This window comes from Aotus nancymaae, unplaced genomic scaffold, assembly GCF_030222135.1.
Source record: "Aotus nancymaae isolate 86718 unplaced genomic scaffold, 86718_ANA_hifiasm-v0.15.2.pri h1tg000108l, whole genome shotgun sequence".
NCBI lineage: Eukaryota > Metazoa > Chordata > Mammalia > Primates > Aotidae > Aotus > Aotus nancymaae.
The window spans coordinates 4,088,880-4,111,008 of record NW_026988523.1 but is presented as its reverse complement, the minus strand read 5'-3'; the positions used below and the strand labels follow the sequence as shown (position 1 = coordinate 4,111,008).

At 37.6% G+C, this 22,129-nt stretch overlaps 1 protein-coding gene and 1 long non-coding RNA gene across 4 annotated transcripts in view; one reads left to right on the top strand and one right to left on the bottom strand.

The window, feature by feature from the left end:
* Window positions 1-22,129, top strand: part of LOC105711728 (uncharacterized) — a 411,034-nt gene that overhangs the window by 140,383 nt on the left and 248,522 nt on the right. The gene's annotated exons all lie outside the window — the stretch shown is intronic.
* MROH9 (maestro heat like repeat family member 9) overlaps window positions 1-22,129 on the bottom strand; it is an 85,724-nt gene that overhangs the window by 13,983 nt on the left and 49,612 nt on the right. Inside the window, exons 15-19 of the mRNA XM_012444326.2 lie at window positions 16,823-16,960; window positions 14,750-14,926; window positions 7,283-7,435; window positions 7,065-7,181; window positions 6,417-6,519 (exon numbers count right to left, since the gene is read on the bottom strand). Of these exons, the coding sequence (XP_012299749.2) occupies window positions 6,417-6,519; window positions 7,065-7,181; window positions 7,283-7,435; window positions 14,750-14,926; window positions 16,823-16,960 (688 nt within the window). The remainder of the gene's footprint in view (window positions 1-6,416; window positions 6,520-7,064; window positions 7,182-7,282; window positions 7,436-14,749; window positions 14,927-16,822; window positions 16,961-22,129) is intronic.

The following is a 22,129-nucleotide window of genomic DNA, read 5'->3' as shown; positions in this document are numbered from 1 at the left end:
ATCAGAGTTTGAAGACCACCTTGCTGAAATGAGGCATGCAGACAAGAATAGAGTGAAAAGAATGAAAAGAAATTAATAAAGCCTCAAAAAAAAATATGGAGCTTCATTAAAAGACTGAACCTACGATTGCTTGGAGTACCAGAAGGGGATGGAGAGAATGGAGACAACTGGAAAACACACTTCTTCAGGATATTACCCAGGAGAACTTCCCCAACCTAGCAAGACAGGCCAACATACAAATTCAAGAAATACAGAAAACACTACTAAGATACTCCATGAGAAGATCAACCCCAGGACACACAATTATCAAATTCTCCAAGCTCGAAATAAAGGAAAAATTGTTAAGGGCAACCAGAGAGAAAGGCCAGGTCACCTACAAAGAGAAGCCCATAAGACTAGAAGTGGACCTCTCAACAGAAACCCTACAAGCTAGAAGAGATTGGCGGGCAAATTCAACATTCTTAAAAGAATTATCAACCAAGCATTTCATATCCAGCCAAACTAAGCTTCATAAGTGAAGGAGAAATAAAATCTTTTCCAGAAAAAAAAGTGCTGAGGGATTTCATTATCACCAGGCCTGCCTTGCAAGAGCTCCAGAGAGAAGCACTAAATATGGGGGCTGGGGGGAAAGCACCTGGTACCAGCCACTGCAAAACACACCAAAATATAACAACCAATGACACTATGAAAAAACGGCATCAACTAGTGTGAAAAATAACCAGATAGCATCAAGATGACAGGATCAAATTCACACGTAAAAATACTAACCTTAAATGTAAATAAATAGGCTAAATGCCCTAATTAAAAGACACAAACTGGCAAATTGGAAAATGAATCAAGATCCATTGCTGTGCTGTATTCAGGAGACTCATCTAATGTACAAGGACAGACATAGGCTCAAAATAAAGGGATGGAGGAAAATCTCCCAAGCAAGTGGAAAGCAAAAAAAAAGCAGCAGTTGCAATCCTAGTCTCTGACAAAACAGACTTTAAAACCAACAAAGATTAAAAAAGACGAAAAAGAGCATGGCATCATGGTAACGGGAACAATTCAACAAGAAGACCTAACTATTCTAAATATATATGCACCTAATACAGGCATACTCAGATTCATAAAACAAGTTTCTAAAGACATACAAAGAGACTTCCACTCCCACACGATAATAGTGGGAGACTTTAACACCCCACTGTCAGTAGTAGACAGAAAAATGAGACAGGAAATTAACAAGGATATTTAGGACTTGAACTCAGCTCTGGATCAGGTGGACCCAACAGATATGTACAGAACTCTCCAACCCAAATCAACAGAATATACATTCTTCTCAGTGCCATGGTACTGATTCTAAAATCGACCACGTAATTGGAAGTGAAACACTCCTCAGCAAATGCAGAAGAACTGAAATCATAACAGTCTCTCAGAACACAGTGCAATCAAATTAGAACTCAGGATTAAGAAACTCACTAAAAAACATACTATTGCATGGAAATTGAATAACCCACTCCCTAAGTACTTTTGGATATAAACAATGATATCAAGGCAGAAATCAAGAAGTTTTTGGAAACCAATGAGAATATGGAGACAATGTACCAGAATCTCTGGGACACAGCTAAAGCAGTGTTAAGAGAGAAATTTATAGCACTAAATGCTCACCTCAGAAAGCTTGAAAGATCTCAAATTGACACTCTACCATCACAATTAAAAGAGCTAGAGCATCAAGAACAAACTAATCCAAACACTAGCAGAAGAAAATAAATAACTAATATCAGAAAAGAATTGAACTAGATAGAGACATGAAAAGCCCTCCAAAAAAATCAGAAATCCAGGAGCTGGTTTTTCAAAAAAATTAATGAAATAGATAGACCACTAGCTAAACTAATATAGGAAAAAAAGAGAAAGAAGAGTCAAATAGACACAACAAAAATGACAAGGAAATATCACCACTGACCCTACAGAAATACAAACTACTAGTCAGAGAATACTATAAACACCTCTATGCAAATAAACCAGAAAACCTAGAAGAAATGGGTAAACTCCTGGACACAGACACCCTCTCATGTCTAAACCAGGATGATGTTGAATCCCTGAGTAGACCAGTAACAAGTTCTGAAATTGAGGCAGTAATTAATAGCCTACCAACCAAAAAAAAAAAAAAAAAAAAAAAAAAAAGCCCAGGAGCAGACAGACCCACAGCTGAATTCTACCAGAAACACAAAGAGGAGCTGGTACCATTTCTTCTGAAATTATTCCAAACGATTGAAAAAGAGGGACTCCTCCCTAACTCATTTCATGAAGCCAGCATTATTCTGATACCCAAACCAGAAAGAGACACAACAACAACAAAGAAACTTCAGGCCAATATCTCTAATGAACATTGATGCAAAAATCCTCAATAAAATGCTGGTAAACCGAATCTAGCAGCAAATCAAAAAATGTATCCACCACCATTAGGTCGGTTATCCCTGTGATGCAAGGCTGATTCAACATACACAAAGAAACATAATCCATCATATTAAACAGAAGCAAAGACAAAAATCACATGATTATCTCAATAGATGCAGGAAAGGCCCTTGATAAAATTCAACATCCCTTCATGTTAAAAACTCTTAATAAACTAGATATTGAAGGAACATATTTCAAAATAATAAGAGCTATTTATGGCAAACCCACAGCCAATATCATATTGAATGGGCAAAAGCTGGAAGCATTCCCTTTGAAAACTGGTACAAGACAAGGATGCCCTCTCACACTACTCCTATTCAACATAGTATTAGAAGTTCTGGCCAGGGCAATCAGGCAAGAGAAAGAAATAAAGGATATTCAAATAGATGGAGAGGAAGTCAAATTGTCTCTGCAGATGTCATGATTCTATATTTGGAAAACCCCATTACATCAGCCCCAAAACTCTTTAAACTGATAAGCGACTTCAGCAAAGTCTCAGGATACAAAAATCAATGTGCAAAAATTACAAGCATTTCTTTACACCAACAATAGACACGCAGAGAGCCAAATATGAATGAACTCCCATTCACAGATGCTACAAAGAGAATATAATACTTAGAAATACAGCTAACAAGAAATGTGAAGGACCTCTTCAGGGAGAACTACAAACCACTGCTCAAGGACATAAGAAGGGACACAAACAAATGGAAAAACATTCCATCCTCATGGATAGAAAGAATCAATATTGTGAAAATGGCCATACTGCCAAAGTAATTTATAGATTCAGTGCTATTCCCATCAAACTACAATTGACATTCTCCACAGAAATAGGAAAAAAAAAACTATTTTCAATTACATATGGAATTAAAGAAGACCCCATATAACTAAGACAGTCCTAAGCAGAAAGAACAAAACTGGAGGCATTATGCTACCTGGCTTCAAACTATACTACAAGGCTATGGTAACCAAAACAACATGGTACTGATACCAAAGCAGACATATAGACTGATGACACAGAACAGAGACCTCAGAAATAACACTACATACCTACAATCATATGATTTTTGACAAACCTGCCAAAAACAAGCAATGGGGAAAGGATCTCATATTTAGTACATGGTGCTGGGAAAACTGGCTAGCCTTATGCAGAAAACTGAAACTAGATGCCTTCCTTACGCCTTATACAAAAATTAACTCTAGATGAATTAAAGATTTAAATGTAAAACTTGAAACCCTAAAACCCCTAGAAGCAAACCTAGGCAGTACAATTCAGGACATTGGCATTGGCAAAGACTTCGTGACAAAAACACCAAAAGTAATTGCAACAAAAGCCAAAATTGACAAATGGGGTCTAATTAAATTAAACAGCTTCTGCACAAAAGAGAAACTATCAGAGTCAACAGATAACCTACAGAATGGGAGAAAATCTTTGCAATCCACACATCTGAGAAAGGTCTAATATCCAGAGTCTACAAGAAACTTGAAAAAATTTACAAGAAATGAAAACCACTTCAAAAAGCGGCAAAGGATATGAACAGACACTTCTCAAAAGAAGACACATACATGGCCAAGAAACATATGAAAAAAAGCTCAACATCACTGATCATTAGAGAAATGCAAATCAAAACCACAATGAGATATCATCTCTTGCCAGTCAGAGTGGTGATTATTAAAAAATCAAGAAACAATAGATGCTGGTGAGGCTGTGGAGAAATAGGAATGCTTTTGCACTGTTGGTGGGAATGTAAATTAGTTCAACTATTGTGGAAGACAGTGTGGTGATTCCTCAAGGATCTAGTACGAGAAATACCATTTGATCCAACAATCCCGTTACTGCATATATACTTGAAGGAATAGAAATCATTCTACTATAAAGGTACGTGCACATGTATATTTATTGCAGCATGATTTACAATGGCAAAGACATGGAACTAACCCAAATGCTCATCAATGATAGACTGGTTAAAGAAAATGTGGTATATATACACTATGGAATATTATGAAGCTATAAAGAGGAATGAGATCATGTTCTTTGCAGGGACATGGATGAAGCTGGAAGTCATCATCTTCAGGAAACTAACACAGAAACAGAAAACGAAATACTGCATGTTCTCACTCGTAAGTGGGAGCTGAACAATGAAAACACATGGACACAGAGAGGGGGACACACACACCAGGGCCTGTTGGAGGGTGGGGAATGAGAAGACGGAACATAAAGGGCAAGTCAATAGGTGCAGCAAACCACCATGGCAAATGTATACCTGTGTAAAAAACCTGCATGTTCTGCAAATGTATCCCATGTTTTTTAGAAGAAATAATAAAAAGAAGAATTTTTCACTGATGGTTTTTGTTTGATTTTGCTAACATTTTCAACCCTGTAGTTCTTGTCCTTTTCTTCTGAGTTCTTAATAAATATTTTCTCTTTTGCTGGTTGTAATTTAATTTTCATTTTTGGTGAGATATATATATATATATATATATGTATTTTACTTTCCCCCCTTGTACTTTGAAAGCTTATTTTTCATGTGCTCCCATTATCCCATCATATATTGCCTGTGTGCTTGTATCTATACTTTAGATATTTATTTTAAAATGTTTTAGATTAATGGAAATATTTATCATGATTTTCATCTGCTCTGTAGCCACATTTTTCTAAGGTTTGTTTTTCTTCATTCTTTTCTCGGTTTTTTCCCTTGAAGTACCTCTGTAGAAAGATAATGCTGTATCTTATTTTTTAAAATTACTTATTTACTAATCTTGCAATAGTTATATACAAAGGTTTATTTGTGGGAACTTCCAAGGTAGAATTCAGGATACCAGCAATTATTTATGGTTTGAAATGATGTTCTTATTGGCTGAACATGGTGGCTCATCCCTGTACTTTCAGCACTTTGGGAGGCTGAGGCAGGCAGATCACTCTAGGTCAGGAGTTCAAGAACAGCCTGGCTAACATAGTGAAACTCTGTCTTTATCAAAAATACAAAAATTAGCCAGACATAGTGGCATATGCCTATAATCCTAGTACTCTAGAGGCTGAAGCAGGAGAATTGCTCGAACCTGGGAGGTGGAAGTTTCAGTGAGCCAAGATTGTGCCACTGCACTACAGCCTGGGTGATAGAGCAAGACTCTGTCTCAAAAAAAAAAAAAAAAAAAAGTATGATAAAAACACAGGGCTTTTCTTTGAGAGAGAGAGAGAGAAAGAGAGTGTGTGTGTTTGTGTGTCTGTTTCTGTGTGTGTTCTGCCACTCCTCTTTGATTAGCACAGATAATGGGCTTTAGTGCTGATCATAATTTACTTTGTCATCTACCTTGATCAAGAGCCTCCTCTCGATACGTATAATGTGACTCTGTATTTCCTCATTCCTTGCTGCTCCTATTATTCCATGATGTTAATTGGGGTTAAGGGAAGATCCTACTGCCAAGTTGGAAACTCACTACCAAGTTGGAAATTCCAAAATAAAGAATAATTAATTTTTATTTTCACGGTGAGAGCTAGGAGGGAAAAACTATTTGGTCAGGTTTGTCTGATATAAAAAACTTGCCTAGTCTTACAGTCTTCCTGGGTTGCCCCTGTTTCCACTTTTTAAAAACTTCAGTGGATTTGGTAGTTCTTCCCCATCTATTGTAATTTGTGGTTACAGATGTCCAAGTTTGGTCAAAGATTATGTTTTTATATATTTTTAAAAATTCTTAATCTTTTGGTAGTCATTTTTAAGTGGTGAAGTGGTATGTCACCATCTTAAATTTTGAAATCCATTTTGTTGAACACACTTTGCATAATAATCACACAGCTATATTCTCTGTGTGTTATAAAACAGAACTCTATTCTTATCACACTTATTAACCTCTATCACAATGACAAGTGCTATCCTTCATAAACAGAGACATTTTAAAAAAAGGTAAGGAAGACTTTTAGCTTCTTTTCCATTCCGTACCATTTAAGACAAATTAGAAAATGAGGATTGAATTATATTTACCTACTAAAATAACCGATGCTCTCTTAAGATATGTTCTGGAGCTCCACAGGAATCCTAAGGTATCAGATATCAAATCTCTAATGTAGTTCCTATGAGAAATAATCTGAGAATAAAAAGTGGAGGGGGTGGAGAATTGTAGAAATAGCACAATTACTCCCTCTAGAAAGGCTTCAACATACCAAATCAGGATCAAATTAAAAGTTAGGGATTTTATTTTTGTGTGAACTATACTCTTGTTCCCAAACTCAATTCTCCTTTTCCATTCTTTGGTTAGCATTCACCCATCGCCACTTGTCTATCATTGCTGTTCACGCTGGGTTTCAGAAGACTAGCTCATGAGGCAGTGGCAAAGTAATTCTAGTTTTCTTTTTCGTGATCTGGGATGTTCTTCCTACCTTAGTACCCATCTATAGCTCAAAATGGGTGGGCTGGATGAAGAAGGAAAGATAGATGATCAATGTTAAGAAAGAGGAAGTGGAAAATTATAATTCCTCTCAGCTACAGGTGTGATCACTCATTTAAGATCTTTTCTTCCATTTTATTTTCTCCAAGATCCAATCTTATCCCCATCACAGTTTTTAATCACTTTGGATATCCTTTAAGTTTTTCTACAACTCTTATGGTAGTGAAAATGGAAGGGCCACTTACAAGATTGTTACAGATATTGAGCACCACCATCTCAAAACTGTAATTTTCATCTTTGAGCAAATATGATGTTGACCACTTTAATTGTAAGGTACATATATTTAATGTATGTTTACATGCCTGTGAGACAGAAAAAGGTCAGTGAAGATCTATTTATCTGTTGTTAAATAAAACATAGTAGTTCCTTGTAAAATTATGAAAAAGAAGATCAAATGACTTACTTTAGCTACTCCTTCTTCGTCATCCTCCAAAAAGAGGATTAGGGGCACTAAACCTCCTAGAACCACATCACTCAGCATCCACGTGTACTGCCTCATTTCCCTAAGTAACTCACCAAAATGTTGAATTGCCATACTTCGAATGCGTCCATTAATCTGAAAAAGAAAAAGGCCTTATCTGAAAATAATAGCAGGGTTTTTTCCTTCAATAATCTACACACACACACACACACACACACACACACACCCGATGTAAGTATACATACTATATATGTATATGTGCATATAAACATACCATATGAAATTTGATTTTATTTATTTTAATTTTATTTATTTTATTGCATTTTAGGTTTTGGGGTACATGTGAAAAACATGCAAGATTGTTGCATAGGTGCCTACGTGGCAGTGTGATTTGCTGCCTTCCTCCCCTTCACCTATATGTGGCATTTCTCCCCATGCTATCTCTCCCCAACTCCCCAACCCCTGCTGTCCCCCTCACTCCCCGCAACAGACCCCAGTGTATAGTGCTCCCCTCCTTGTGTCCATGTGTTCCCATTGTTCAACACCCATCTATGAGCGAGAACATGTGATGTTTGATTTTGTGTTCTTGTGTCAGTTTGCTGAGAATGATGGTTTCCAAGTTCATCCATGTCCCTACAAAGGATGCGAACTCATCGTTTTTGATGGCTGCATAATATTCCATGGTGTATATTTGCCACATTTTTCCTGTCCAGTCTATCATCGATGGGCATTTGGGTTGGTTCCAGGTTTTTGCTATTGTAAACTGTGCTGCAATGAACATTCGTGTGCATGTGTCCTTATAGTAGAACGATTTATAATCCTTTGGATATATACCCAGTAATGGGATTGCTGGGTCAAATAGAATTTCTATTTCTAGGTCCTTGAGGAATCGCCACACTGTCTTCCACAATGGTTGAACTAATTTACACTCCCACCAACAGTGTAAAAGTGTTCCTGTTTCTCCACATCCTCTCCAGCATCTGTTGTCTCCAGATTTTTTAATGATTGCCGTTCTAACTGACGTGAGATGGTATCTGAATGTAGTTTTGATTTGCATTTATCTGATGACCAGTGATGATGAGCATTTTTTCATATGCTTGTTGGCCTCATGTATGTCTTCTTTTGTAAAGTATCCGTTCATATCCTTCGCCCATTTTTGAATGGGCTTGTTTGTTTTTTTCTTGTAAATCTGTTTTAGTTTGTTGTAAATTCCGGATATCAACCCTTTGTTAGATGGGTAGGCTGCAAAAATTTTTTCCCATTCTGTTGGTTGCCGATTCACTCTATCAGCTGTTTCTTTCACCGTGCAGAAGCTGTGGAGTTTGATTAGGTCCCATTTGTCTATTTTGGCTTTTGTTGCCAATGCTTTTGGTGTTTTGGTCATGAAGTTCTTGCCTACGCCTATGTTCTGAATGGTTTTGCCTAGGTTTTCTTCTAGGGTTTTTATGGTGTTAGGTCTTATGTTTAAGTCTTTAATCCATCTGGAGTCAATTTTAGTGTAAGGTGTCAGGAAGGGGTCCAGTTTCTGCTTTCTGCATATGGCTAGCCAGTTTTCCCAACACCACTTATTAAACAGGGAATCCTTTCCCCATTGCTTGTTTTTATCAGGTTTGTCAAAATCGGATGGTTGTAGATATGTTGTGTTGCCTCCGACGCCTCTGTTTTGTTCCATTAGTCTATATCTCTGTTTTGGTACCAGTACCATGCTGTTTTGATTACTGTAGCCTTGTAGTGTAGTTTGATGTCTGGTAGTGTGATGCCTCCCGCTTTGTTCTTTTTGCTTAGAATTGACTTGGCTACGCGGGCTCTCTTTTGATTCCATATGAAGTTTAAGGTGGTTTTTTCCAGTTCTGTGAAGAAGGTCATTGGTAGCTTGATGGGGATAGCGTTGAATCTGTAAATTACTTTGGGCCATTTTCACGATATTGATTCTTCCTAACCATGAACATGGAATGTTTCTCCATCCGTTTGTGTCCTCTCTTATTTCGTTGAGCAGTGGTTTGTAGTTCTCCTTGAAGAGGTCCTTTACGTTCCTTGTTAGTTGTATTCTTAGGTATTTTTTTCTCTTTGTAGCAATTGTGAATGGCAGTTCATTCTTGATTTGGCTCTCTTTAAGTCTGTTATTGGTGTACAGGAATGCTTGTGATTTTTGCACATTGATTTTGTATCCTGAGACTTTGCTGAAGTTGCTTATCAGTTTCAGGAGATTTTGGGCTGAGATGATGGGGGTCTTGTAGATATACAATCATGTCATCTGCAAATAGAGACAATTTGACTTCCTCCTTTCCTAATTGAATACCCTTTATTTCTTTTTCTTGCCTGATTGCTCTGGCTAGAACTTCCAGTACTATATTGAATAGGAGTGGTGAGAGAGGGCATCCTTGTCTAGTGCCCGATTTCAAAGGGAATGCTTCCAGTTTTTGCCCATTCAGTATGATATTGGCTGTTGGTTTGTCGTAAATAGCTTTTATTATTTTGAGATACGTTCCGTTGATACCTAGTTTATTGAGGGTTTTTAGCATAAAGGGCTGTTGAATTTTGTCAAAGGCCTTCTCTGCATCAATTGAGATAATCATGTGGTTTTTGTCTTTGGTTCTGTTTATGTGGTGAATTACATTTATAGACTTGTGTATATTGAACCAGCCTTGCATCCCCGGGATGAATCCTACTTGATCATGGTGGATAAGCTTTTTGATGTGCTGTTGTAATCGGCTTGCCAGTATTTTATTGAAGATTTTTGCATCTATGATCATCATGGATATTGGCCTGTAGTTTTCTTTTCTTGTTGAGTCTCTGCCGGGTTTTGGTATCAGGATGATGTTGGTCTCATAAAATGATTTGGGAAGGATTCCCTCTTTTTGGATTATTTGGAATAGTTTCAGAAGGAATGGTACCAGTTTCTCTTTGTATGTCTGGTAGAATTCAGCTGTGAACCCATCTGGACCTGGGCTTTTTTTGGGTGGTAGGCTCTTAATTGCTGCCTCGACTTCAGCCCTTGTTATTGGTCTATTCAGGGTTTTGACTTCTTCCTGGTTTAGGCTTGGGAGGAGGCAATTGTCCAGGAATTTATCCATTTCTTCCAGGTTTTCTAGTTTATGTGCATAGAGTTGTTTGTAATAATCTCTGATGATGGTTTGAATTTCTGTGGAATCTGTGGTGATATCCCCTTTATCATTTTTTATTGCATCTGTTTGGTTATTCTCTCTTTCTTTTTTATTAATCTGGCTAGTGGTCTATTTTGTTGATCTTTTCAAAAAACCAGCTCCTGGATTTATTGATTTTTTGAAGGGTTTTTCATGTCTCTATCTCCTTCAATTCTGCTTTGATCTTAGTTATTTCTTGTCTTCTGCTAGGTTTTGAGTTTTTTTGATCTTGCTCCTCTAGCTCTTTCAATTTTGACGATAGGGTGTCAATTTTAGATCTCTCCTTTCTTCTCATGTGGGCACTTATTGCTATATATTTTCCTCTAGAGACTGCTTTAAATGTGTCCCAGAGATTCTGGTAAATTGTGTCTTCATTCTCGTTGGTTTTGAAGAACATCTTTATTTCTGCCTTCATTTTATTGTTTATCCAGTCAACATTCAGGAGAAAGTTATTCAGTTTCCATGAGGCTGTGCGATTCTGGGTTGGTTTCTGAATTCTGAGTTCTAACTTGATTGCACTGTGGTCTGAGAGACTGTTTATTCTGGTTTCCGTTCTTTTGCATTTGCTGAGGAGTGATTTACTTCCAACTATATGGTCAATTTTAGAGTAGGTGTGATGTGGTGCTGAGAAGAATGTATATTCTGTGGATTTGGGCTGGAGAGTTCTGTAAATGTCTATTAGGTTTGCTTGGTCCAGGTCTGAGTTCAAGTCCTGGATATCCTTGTTAATTTTCTGTCTCGTTGATCTGTCTAATATTGACAGTGGTGTGTTGAAGTCTCCCACTATTATTGTGTGGGAGTCTAAGTCTCTTTGTAAGTCATTAAGAACTTGCCTTATGTATCTGGGGGCTCCTGTATTAGGTGCATATATATTTAGGATCGTTAGCTCTTCTTGTTGCATTGATCCTTTTACCATTATGTAATGTCCTTCTTTGTCTCTTTTGATCTTTGTTGCTTTAAAATCTATTTTATCAGAGATGAGAATTGCAACTCCTGCTTTTTTTTGCTCTCCATTTTCTTGGTAAATCTTCCTCCATCCCTTTATTTTGAGCCTTTGTGTATCCTTGCATGTGAGATGGGTTTCCTGGATACAGCACACTGATGGGTTTTGGCTTTTTATCCAATTTGCCAGTCTGTGTCTTTTGATTGGGGCATTTAGTCCATTTGCGTTTAGGGTTAATATTGTTATGTGTGAATTTGATCCTGCCATTTTGATGCTAGCCGGCTGTTTTGCCCATTGGTTGATGCAGATTCTTCATTGCGTTGATGCTCTTTACCATTTCGTGTGTTTTTGGAGTGGCTGGTACTGGTTGTTGGTTTTCTATGTGTAGTGCCTCTTTCAGGAGCTCTTGTAAAGCCAGTCTGGTGGTGATGAAATCTCTGAGTACTTGCTTGTTCACAAAGGTTTTTATTTTTCCTTCACTTATGAAGCTTAGTTTGGCTGGATATGAAATCCTGGGTTGAAAGTTCTTTTCTTTAAGGATATTGAATATTGGCCCCCACTCTCTTCTGGCCTGTAGGGTTTCTGCTGAGAGATGTGCTCTGAGTCTGATGGGCTTCCCTTTGTGGGTAACCCAACCTTTCTCTCTGGCTGACCTTAGCATTTTCTCCTGGTGAATCTGACGATTATGTGCCTTGGGGTTGCTCTTCTAGAGGAATATCTTTGTGGTGTTCTCTGTATTTCCTGGACTTGAATATTGGCCTGCCTTGCTAGGTTGGGGAAGTTTTCCTGGATAACATCCTGAAGAGTATTTTCCAGCTTGGATGCATTCTCTTCGTCACATTCAGGTACACCTATCAAACGTAGATTAGGTCTTTTCACATAATCCCATATTTCTTGTTGACTTTGTTCATTCCTTTTTACCCTGTTTTCTCTAATCTTGCCTTCTCGTTTTATTTCATTGAGTTGATCTTCGATCTGTGATATCCTTCCTTTTTCTTGGTCAATTCGGCTGTCGAAACTTGTGCATGCTTCACGAAGTTCTCGTGTTGTGCTTTTCAGCTTCATCAATTCACTCATATTCCTCTCTAAGTTGTCCATTCTCATTAGCATTTCGTCAAGTCTTTTTTCAGGGTTCTTAGTTTCTTTACATTGGGTTAGAACATGTTCTTTTAGCTCACGGAAGTTTCTTATTTTCTACTTTCTGAAGGCTGATTCTGTCATTTCATCACACTCATTCTCCATCCAATCTTGTTCCCTTGCTGGTGAGGAGTTGTGATCCCTTGTAGGAGGAGAGGTGTTCTGGTTTTGGGTGTTTTCCTCCTTTTTGCGCTGGTTTCTTCCCATCTTTGTGGATTTATCCACCTGTCGACTTTGTAGTTGTTGACTTTCTGATTTTGGTAAGTTTAAGTCTGCAGCAGCAGAACTCATAAACCCCTTTTTTTTTCCCCAGGTGTTCTGTCCCAGGGAGTTAGGGCTTTATGAGTTTCCGCTGTGCTGCTTCCATTTTCCCTGCCCACAAGGAGGCAACCTAGTCACTCTCAGCCTGCAGAGGCTTTGCTGAGCTGCTGTGGGCTCTCCCCAGCTGCCGTGTGACCTTCCCTGCAGTCCTGTTTATATGGGTGTAGTTAGAACTGCTTCCGCTATGTTGGCCCGCCTCTGTAGTGACGGACTCTCTCTGTAATGGTGGGTTGCCTTGGTGACGGCCGGTTGCCCTGGCAACTGCAGGCTGCCTCCGAAATGGCGGACGCCTCTCCTCCACAGAGCTGGACCGTCCCGGGTTCAGTTGTGTTTGCCGTGAAAGTCTGAACCCAGAGCGTTTCCAATTGCTGTTTTTTTGTTTTTGTGGGGGTGGGACCAGTCGGGCCTGGTCACCTGGCTCCCTGCCTCAGAGCCTTTTGTTTTTTAGTTGAACGGTTGGCTCTCTTCTAGGTGACCTTGTCGCCTGTTGAATAGGCACCGGGATCTGTGTGATTTCCCATGCGGCGACCCACTGCGCTGGCTGAAACTGTAGCTCTGAGATTCATGGCGCTTTTTTGCCCGGGAATCTCCTGGCCTGGCTCCCTGCTTCAGCTCCCCTTGTTGGCTAAGAGGGGACACCGTCTCATTTACTCTGCACCGCGAGCCGCTGCGCCGGCTGAAACCACGGCTCTGAGATTTGTGGTGCTTTTTTGCCCGGGAATCTCCTGGCCTGGCTCCCCGTTTCAGCTCCCCTTGCTGGCTAAGAGGGGGTACCGTCTCGTTTACTCTGCACTGGGAACCGCTGTGCCAGGGTGCAGACCAAACAGCTGCGCTGGCCAAAACAGCCACTGTGGCGACCCGTGGGGCTCCTCCGCCTGTGAATCTTCTGGTCTTTGGGCAGTAAAAATCCGTCTGGAAATGCGGCGTCCACTCACTCTCTGCGCTTTCACTCGGACCTGCAATCCTGAGCTCCTCCTAACCGGCCATCTTGGATCTCTCCTCCAGTGCAGGATTTGCATGCTCTTATGGTTCTTTTTGATGGAAGCCTCCCAACACTGCTGCTTTTAGTTGACCATCTTGGCCACGCCCCCTTCAAGCCACTATTATTATTACTATTCTAATGTGTTTATAAAAATCATTTTTGCCACTACATTTGTTTTTTTTTTCATAATTTAATAATACTGTGCTCTTCTTCACTGAAATGTAGTAATTAAAACTCGGAAGTTTTGGCAACATAATTTGCTGTGAAGTAATTCTCTGGTTCACAAACAATTTATCATGGAATTTAAAAAATATACGCAGATTCCCCATGGCATACCAACATTTTCATTCAACTTTTCTGAAACATATTTACCAGGCAAAATGAGAATTTTCCAAAGGAATGACTTTATGATAAAATACTTTTAAATTCAAGTTATATATGATAATAACAAACATTTATTTGGGGCATGGCAAGTATCAAATCTAATCCTCATATTAAACCTAATACTGTCTCTGTTACTATTGTTGTTTTATAGATGGGGAAAATAATATACCAAAAGACTGAAGAAATCACTCTCTTGGTGTTTCATAGCCAATAAGAGGTAGAAGAGGGATATGAACCCAGGCAGTCCAGATATAAGGTTAATCAATATATAGTCACAAAGCTACAATTTCATCCAAGGACAGAGGCTTTTCTTTGATTCTTCTTCTTTTTTGTCCCTCAGGTTCTCACAGTGTACTTAAAAAAAAAAAAAGACAATACTTAACTAACTAATATTGTTATCTCTGGAAAAGGAGTGATGGCTTCTTACAAAATGATTATCTTCTATTGATTTATTCTGTGACCTAATGTAATTGCCTCAACTTGAGTTTCAGTTGAACCACAAAACCTAATGATCTCATACATCTAACTGTGTAACTTACATGATCCATCAGAGGACAGTAGCTGGAAGCAAGTCTGGTACACAAAGAGGAGTAGATCACTTTGTCCAGTTTGGCTAAAAGGTTTCTAAGAGTGAGCAAGGCCTGATGTACAACAGTGTCGTCTTTGGAAAGGAAGGCATCCAGGATGGCTATTAATATACTGCTGACATTTTTTATCTACATACAAAAGGAAAAAAATGGTGGGATTTTGGAACTGGCAGGAGACTTGAGCTGACATTTCATATGCATACCTTGAGTCTGGCAGCACATCATGGTGTGCGGAAGCTGAGTCACTAAAGTCTCTTGTCGGATTGTCAAAAATGTTGACTTTTTTGCTACAAAACTCCTTATTGAAAGTTAAATTATATAAATTTAACATTAGATAGAAACTGATAATAATAAAAAATTACCACTCTCTAATTCTTTTGCTGCATTTTACCATTATCTGTGCTCTTGAGGTTATTTATGGGCATTGTGTCTGAATGGCAGGAATATCAAATAATAATGTCCTATTGTGCATCTTTTCCCAGTTCCATGGTTAGTGGTGTTCCTTTGAAAGCTTGAAATTAGCCATCATGGGAATCTTTATGTCAGGGAATTGGCCTTATTTCCGGAGAGCTGGCTGTCAAACATTTACCAATACACCACTAGCATAACGACCTCTAAATTAGATTATAGTGACTCATTTGAATATGAGAGCTACTGAGACACTCGGGCAGGTCATGGGAGTCAATGTAGATCAGAACCAATCAAAATAGAAAGCAAGGAAAAACATGAAAAGGAGATGCCAGAGAGAAAGAAAGGCAAGAAGAAAAGGACTAAAGGGAATTAATACATATTATTTGCCAAAATAATAGCTTTAAGGAGGAAAAAATAGAGCTAAGGACTATGTCAGTGCCAGAGGCCATTTGTGTCTTTACCAACAGTATATGAACTCTCAACCCAGATCACTTTCCACTACCTTTCCTTCGCTTTCCTAGGAAGCCTTGACAGAATTTTTCTTTCAGTTGTTAACAACATTGGGAAAAACTCTGGGTAAAGCAATAAATAATTTGCTACTAAGAGGACGTACACTATTGGTAAGTCCACCAACTTGTATTATTTATTCAAACAGACCATGGCTTATGTCATTCTAAATGCACAGTAAGTATCCACTGACAGGCTTCAGTTTTCAGAGACTATGCCCAGTATATAAACAAGGATTTCTTATTAGATATATTATAAAAATAATAAGGATTTATAGAACATTTGCACTGTCAGCATTGTGCAAGATACTTTGGAGTGTAGAATTACAGAACGTGGAACATGCTTAAATTCAGTTGTCCTTGAAGGCAAGACGTGTTCACATGAGTCAGTGGGAAACAATATAAGACTGTGGTTCTCAACTTTAACTTGAATTGCAGTCACCTGGAGGACATTTAAAACACAGATTGGTGGGCCCCACCCCAGAATTTCTTATTCCATAGGACTGGAGTGGGACCTCACAGTTTGCATTTCTGTGTCTCCAGGTGATGCTAATACTGCAGGTTCAAGAAGCATACTTTGAGAGCCACTGTTATAAAATATGAGTGCTCATAATTGATATGGGTCTGAGAGGGATGTGGCTGCTAGAGATAAGAATTTTCAGTGAGGCTTGACTTGGACTAATCATTCAAAAAGGAGAAAAATGTAAATATGTGTGGGCAAAGTAGGAACATTATGAATAGAAGAAAAAGCTTAAGCAAGTGCTCTGAGATAGGAATTAATGTGTACACATGTGTGTATGTTGGGAAAAATTAACATGTGTCTACTATTTCGACTGTTATATGAGTCTAGGGCAATGAGGATAAATACATTCTGAGTGAAATGAATGATTTTCAGTGAAAAAAAAAGACGATAAAGCCACTAAATGAACTTAATACATCCTTGCTATTCAACTCAGTTTCCTTGTTAATAAAACAACAGGCTTTGATATGTTTTAGTTATATAGAAACTGAAAAGTATCACTGCTTTAACAGGGAAGATGTTAAGTGATATCAAAATCTCAGAATACGACTTTGATGGTGCTGGCAGACACAAATCACATATGCATACCTCATTGACAACTGGTGACATGAGTTCAATTCTGTGAAGGCTCAGTTTGCTAACTACAGGATTGGAATCATTGATCCAGTTTCTGAAGAGGACCAAAAATACTTCTGGGAAAGGTTCCTTGAAGAAGTTATTCAGAAGCTGAAAGAAAACAGTTAATAAGTTTATAAGCAAAGTAGAGGCCAAATTGAATGATTTCTGTCATAAAAATAAAGATACTCTGGGTAAAACTAGAATACAAATCTCACTAAAACATCAAATACTTACATATATTTCAGTGCTCACAGCTGTTGGAGACAGCCGTCAGGATAGGAAATAGATGCTTTAAAGATGCTTTGCCCAAAACCTAAAATGCAATGAAAAAAAAAAAAAAAGAAAATCCCCAAAATACATAAGAAAAAAAAAAAAGATGCTTTGCTTTTTTTTTTTTTTTTTTTTGCTGTGTGTGTGTGTGTGTGTGCGTATTTAAAATTTTCCTCCATTGTTGGAAACTGAGTGACCCAATTTAAATTTCCCCATCTTACTGATTGTAGTTAAGTGGTGAGTTTCTTAACAGTGTATGTTTATATATGCTAAGAGGTGATACCTACTATAGGCCAGGCATTACACTAGTAAATAGAGATATAATGGTGAGCAAAACATTGCAGCCTATGACCCTGTGAAGCTTCCAGGCAAGCTGGAGAGACTGATACTATATTATGTACTATTCTAATGAGACAGAGTTTCTAATTGTGGTCAGTACTAGGAAAGAAAGCTACTAGATTCACAACACATCTGCATCTACAGCAGCAGTCCCCAAACATTTTGGCACCAGGGACCAGTCTTTGGAAGACATTTTTTTTCCCAGGGATGGCTGCGGGAGGTGGAGTTGGAACTGTTCTACCTCAGATCATCAGTCATTAGTTTAGATTCTCGTAAGGAGCCTACAACCTAGATCCCCTGCATGCACAGTTCACAATAAGGTTCACACTCCTATGAAAATCTAATGCTGCCTCTGATCTGACAGGAAGCAGAGCTCAGGTGGTAATGCTTGCTTGCTGCTCACTTCCTCCTGTGCAACCAGGTTCCTAACAGGCTACAGACCAGTACCAGTATGTAGCCCAGGGAGTTGGGGACCCCTATCTCTAGGACTATTGGATTTACATTGTGTAATGTAGATTCAATTTAGAATGAAGAATGATATTTAGATTTAGATTTGAGAGTTGGCGTTAGCTAGAAAGTGTTTAGGGAGGATACCTCCAAGTATGGTGAACCATGTGCAAAGGCCCTGAGGGAGATGAAGCAGAGTGTGTTTGAGTACCTAAAGATGAGTGATAGGAGTGGAGAAGAAAGAGAAGACTGGACAGCAGTGAGGCTTGAGGGCAGGTAAGGAAGGTGGGACAGAACCTGCAGGCCAGTTTGAGGAAGTTTAATTTTTAATAGCTAATACCCAAAATGAAGACATGATTATAATGAGGCTTCATACATTTAATAACTGACAGTCAAATATGCTGACTAAAATCTCTTAAAAAGTCAATAACAGTTTTATAAAATCATGTTTTCTTTGGAAGAATTTAAAATACATTAGATCAGGTACACAGAAAGATAGGGAGTGACAGAGCAAGAGAGTGAGAGTGAGAGCGAGAGTGAGAGAGACAGTGAATGAGAGGGGAGGATAGACCACATCTTCTTTTCAAGCTTTCAAGGAACCTTCACCAAAATTAAATACCATGTCAAAAAGTGTTAATAACTTCTCTAAAGCAAAACGTTTAAAAAGCACTTCAAAAATTTGTGATACAATAAAAGAAGAAACCAAAAAAAAGTTTAAATAAATAAATAAAGCCAATAAAGCATTTGTAAATTTAAGAGAAACATCCTTTAATTTGTGGGTCAAAATCTTAAACCACAGAGGAACTCAAATACTCAGTAGGGTTGACAATGAAATTAAAAAAAAAATTATATATAACATAGATATTTATATTATAGTTGAAAGTAAATGCATAATTTGACTTTATTTTACTTAAAGATAAATGTTAATATAAATTATTTATATTCTGAAATTAAGAGAAACAATATCACAAAATATAAAACTGCTGAAGAAAATTGGTATGAGAAAATAATAAAGATAAAAGCAGAAATCATTGAATTAGGAAACAAAGAACAATAGAATTAATAAACCTATTGCCGTTTTCACAGAAAAGAAAATCCTATTAAGATAAACAGACTTTTGGCCAATATAATACAAAAAGAACAAATAAAATGAGCAGTGAGAAAAAGTGTGGAATAGATTAAAATTTTAAAAAGAATATCTGTGTTAGTAGTTCTTAAGCAAGGATGAGTGCAGGATCTTCTGCGGGCAGCTTTTATATATTACACATGTCTGGGCTTCATCCTAGTAGATTTTCCAGTGTCAGACACTGGCTTATGTACTTAAAAAATATTTCTTGGTGATTGTTTTAATATGCCCATCTTGTAGAGACCCGGTGATTATGGCAGTAATTTGGAATTCTGAGTGAAATAAATCATTTTCTGGAAAAATATAAACCTTTAAACATAAAGAAAACTAGATAATTGAAATAGATGATCCATTGGTCTATATCTCTGTTTTGGTATCAGTACCATGCTGTTTTGATTACTATAGCCTTGTAGTATTGTTTGAAGTCAGGTAGCATGATGCCTCCAGCCTCCAGCTTTGATTTTTATTTATTTTTTTGTTTTTTTGCTTAGGATTGTCTTGGCTATGCAGAGTCTTTCTTAGTACCATATGAGTTTAAGGTGTTTTTTTTCCAATTCGACGAAGAAAGTCAGGAGGTAGGGGGATTGAGGAAGGCTAGTGTTGGGAGAAATACCTAATGTAGATGATGGGGTGATGGATGCAGCAGACCACCATGGCACATGTATACTTATGTAACAAATCTGCATGTTCTACACATATACGTCAGAACTTAAAGTATAATAAATAAATTTAAAAAGAAACAGATGAAAAATAATGGAAGACTGATAATAATGCGTTATTTATAAACATGATCAATGGTAATTCTTTTTGAGTGATAACTACACATAAAATGTAAAGTCATATTTTCCCTTTGTGATTATAGTAAGCTATAGGGTGGTAATTTGGTCCTATGTAAGTAAAACCTAATGATGCCTTTTTCTGGATTTATTTATCAATTAGGGCATGCAGAAATTGTGATTTGCCACTGCTAGCATTCCTTCTACATTTAGTGGCTGGCATCTATCTCTCTGTCTGACTCTAATCCTGTATTCCTCTAATCTTCTATTCTCTCTTCTCATTCTCTCATTTTGAGAACCGCCAAGGACTCATGAATTTAAAAAAATTCAATGTTAGAATTATTTAGTTACTGTTCATCCTGATGCTCAAAGTTGGCTATGAGAAGTCACTTTGAGTTGACTCGTGTGTCCTTTTGACATGCCCCCATGGGCCTTTAGCCCTTATTTGGGTTGTGGAAAAATTAGATGTCCCTGACTCATCTATTTTTTTAGCCCCCTGAAACCAGCCATTTCATCAAAGACACATGGTTCCTTTTGGTGAGTAATAGCACTTAGAAACCATTAGAAATGGATGCTAAAGTACTCCTTGCTGTCAGAATATCCTGTCTGCTTGGCTTTTACTTAGAGCTTAGAAATAGTTATTTTTTAAATCATGAGTTCATACTAATAATATTGATATTTTTAATTCAAAGCTAATATAAAAGTTTACGTTAACTTTTTACAGTCTCATGTTTGTATTGCCTTCCTTTTACTTGGAAAACCCTGGCGTCTAATATCAATATATTTACTTATTTGCTTTCTGCTATATAATACATACCTTAGTCTTAAAATGATAATATCAATATACAGTACCAATAAACCTCAATGGAATTCTTCAGCATTTGAGAATCTTAAGAGCTGTGAGACAGAAGCACCAGGTAACCTAAAAAGGAAAACCTATCAAATTAACAGCAGATTACTCAGCAGAAACCCTACAAGCTAGAAGAGATTGCAGTCCTATCTTCAGCCTCCTCAAACAAAACAAGTATCTACCAACAATTTTGTATTCAGTGAAACTAAGCATCATATATGAAGGAAAGATACAGTCATTTTTAGACAAACAAATGTTGAGAGAATTTGCCATTACCAAGCCACCACTACAAGAACTGTTAAAAGGAGCTCTAAATCTTGAAACAAATCCTGGAAACACATCAAAACAGAGCCTATTTAAAACACAGGACCTATAAAACAAAATTACAGATTAAAAAGGAAAAACAAAAAACACAAAAAATCAAAGTACAAAGGCAACAAAAAGCATGATGAATGCAACAGTACCTCGTATTTCAATATTAACATTGAATGCAAATGGCCTAAATGCGCCACTTAAAAGATACAGAACCACAGAATAGATAAGAACTCACCAACCAACTATCTGCTGCCTTCAGAAGACTCACCTAACACATAAGGGCTCATATAAACTTAAACTAAAGGCATGGAAAAAGGCATTTCATGTAAATAAACATCAAAAGTGAGCAGGGGTAGCTATTCTTATATCAGACAAAAGAAACTTCAAAGCAACAGCAGTTAAAAGAGACAAAGAGGGACATTATATAAAGGTAAAAGGCCTTGTCCAACAGCAAAATATCACAATCTAAACATATTTGCACCTAACACTGGAGCTCCCAAATTTATAAAACAATTACTAATAGACCAAAAAAATGAGATAGACAGCAGCACAATAATAGTGGGGACTTTTACTCCACTGGTAGTACTAGATGGGTCACCAAGACAGAAAGTCAACAAAGAAACAATGAATTAAACTATACCTTGAAACAAATGGACTTAACAGATATATACAGAACATTTCATCCAGCAACCACTGGATACACATTCTATTCAAGAGTGCATGGAACTTTTTCCAAGATAGAAAGTACGATAGACCATAAAGTGAGCCTCAATACATTTAAGAAAATTCAAATTATATCAGGCACTCTCTCAGACCACAGTGGAATAAAACTGGAAATCAACTCCTAAAGGAAACTTCAAGATGACACAAATACATTGAAATTAAATAACCTGCTCCTGAATGAGCACTGGGTCAAAAGTGAAATCAAGATGGAAATTTAAAAAATTCTTCTAACTGAATAATTATACAGACACAACCTATCAAAACCTCTGAGATACATCTAAAGTGGTGCTAAAAGAAAAGTTCATAGCTTTAAATGCCTAAATCAAGAAGTCTGAAAGAGAATACCACAAATAGACTAAGGCACACTTCAAGGAACTAGAGAAACAAGAACAAAGCAAACCCAAACCAGCAGAAGTAAGAAAATAACCAAG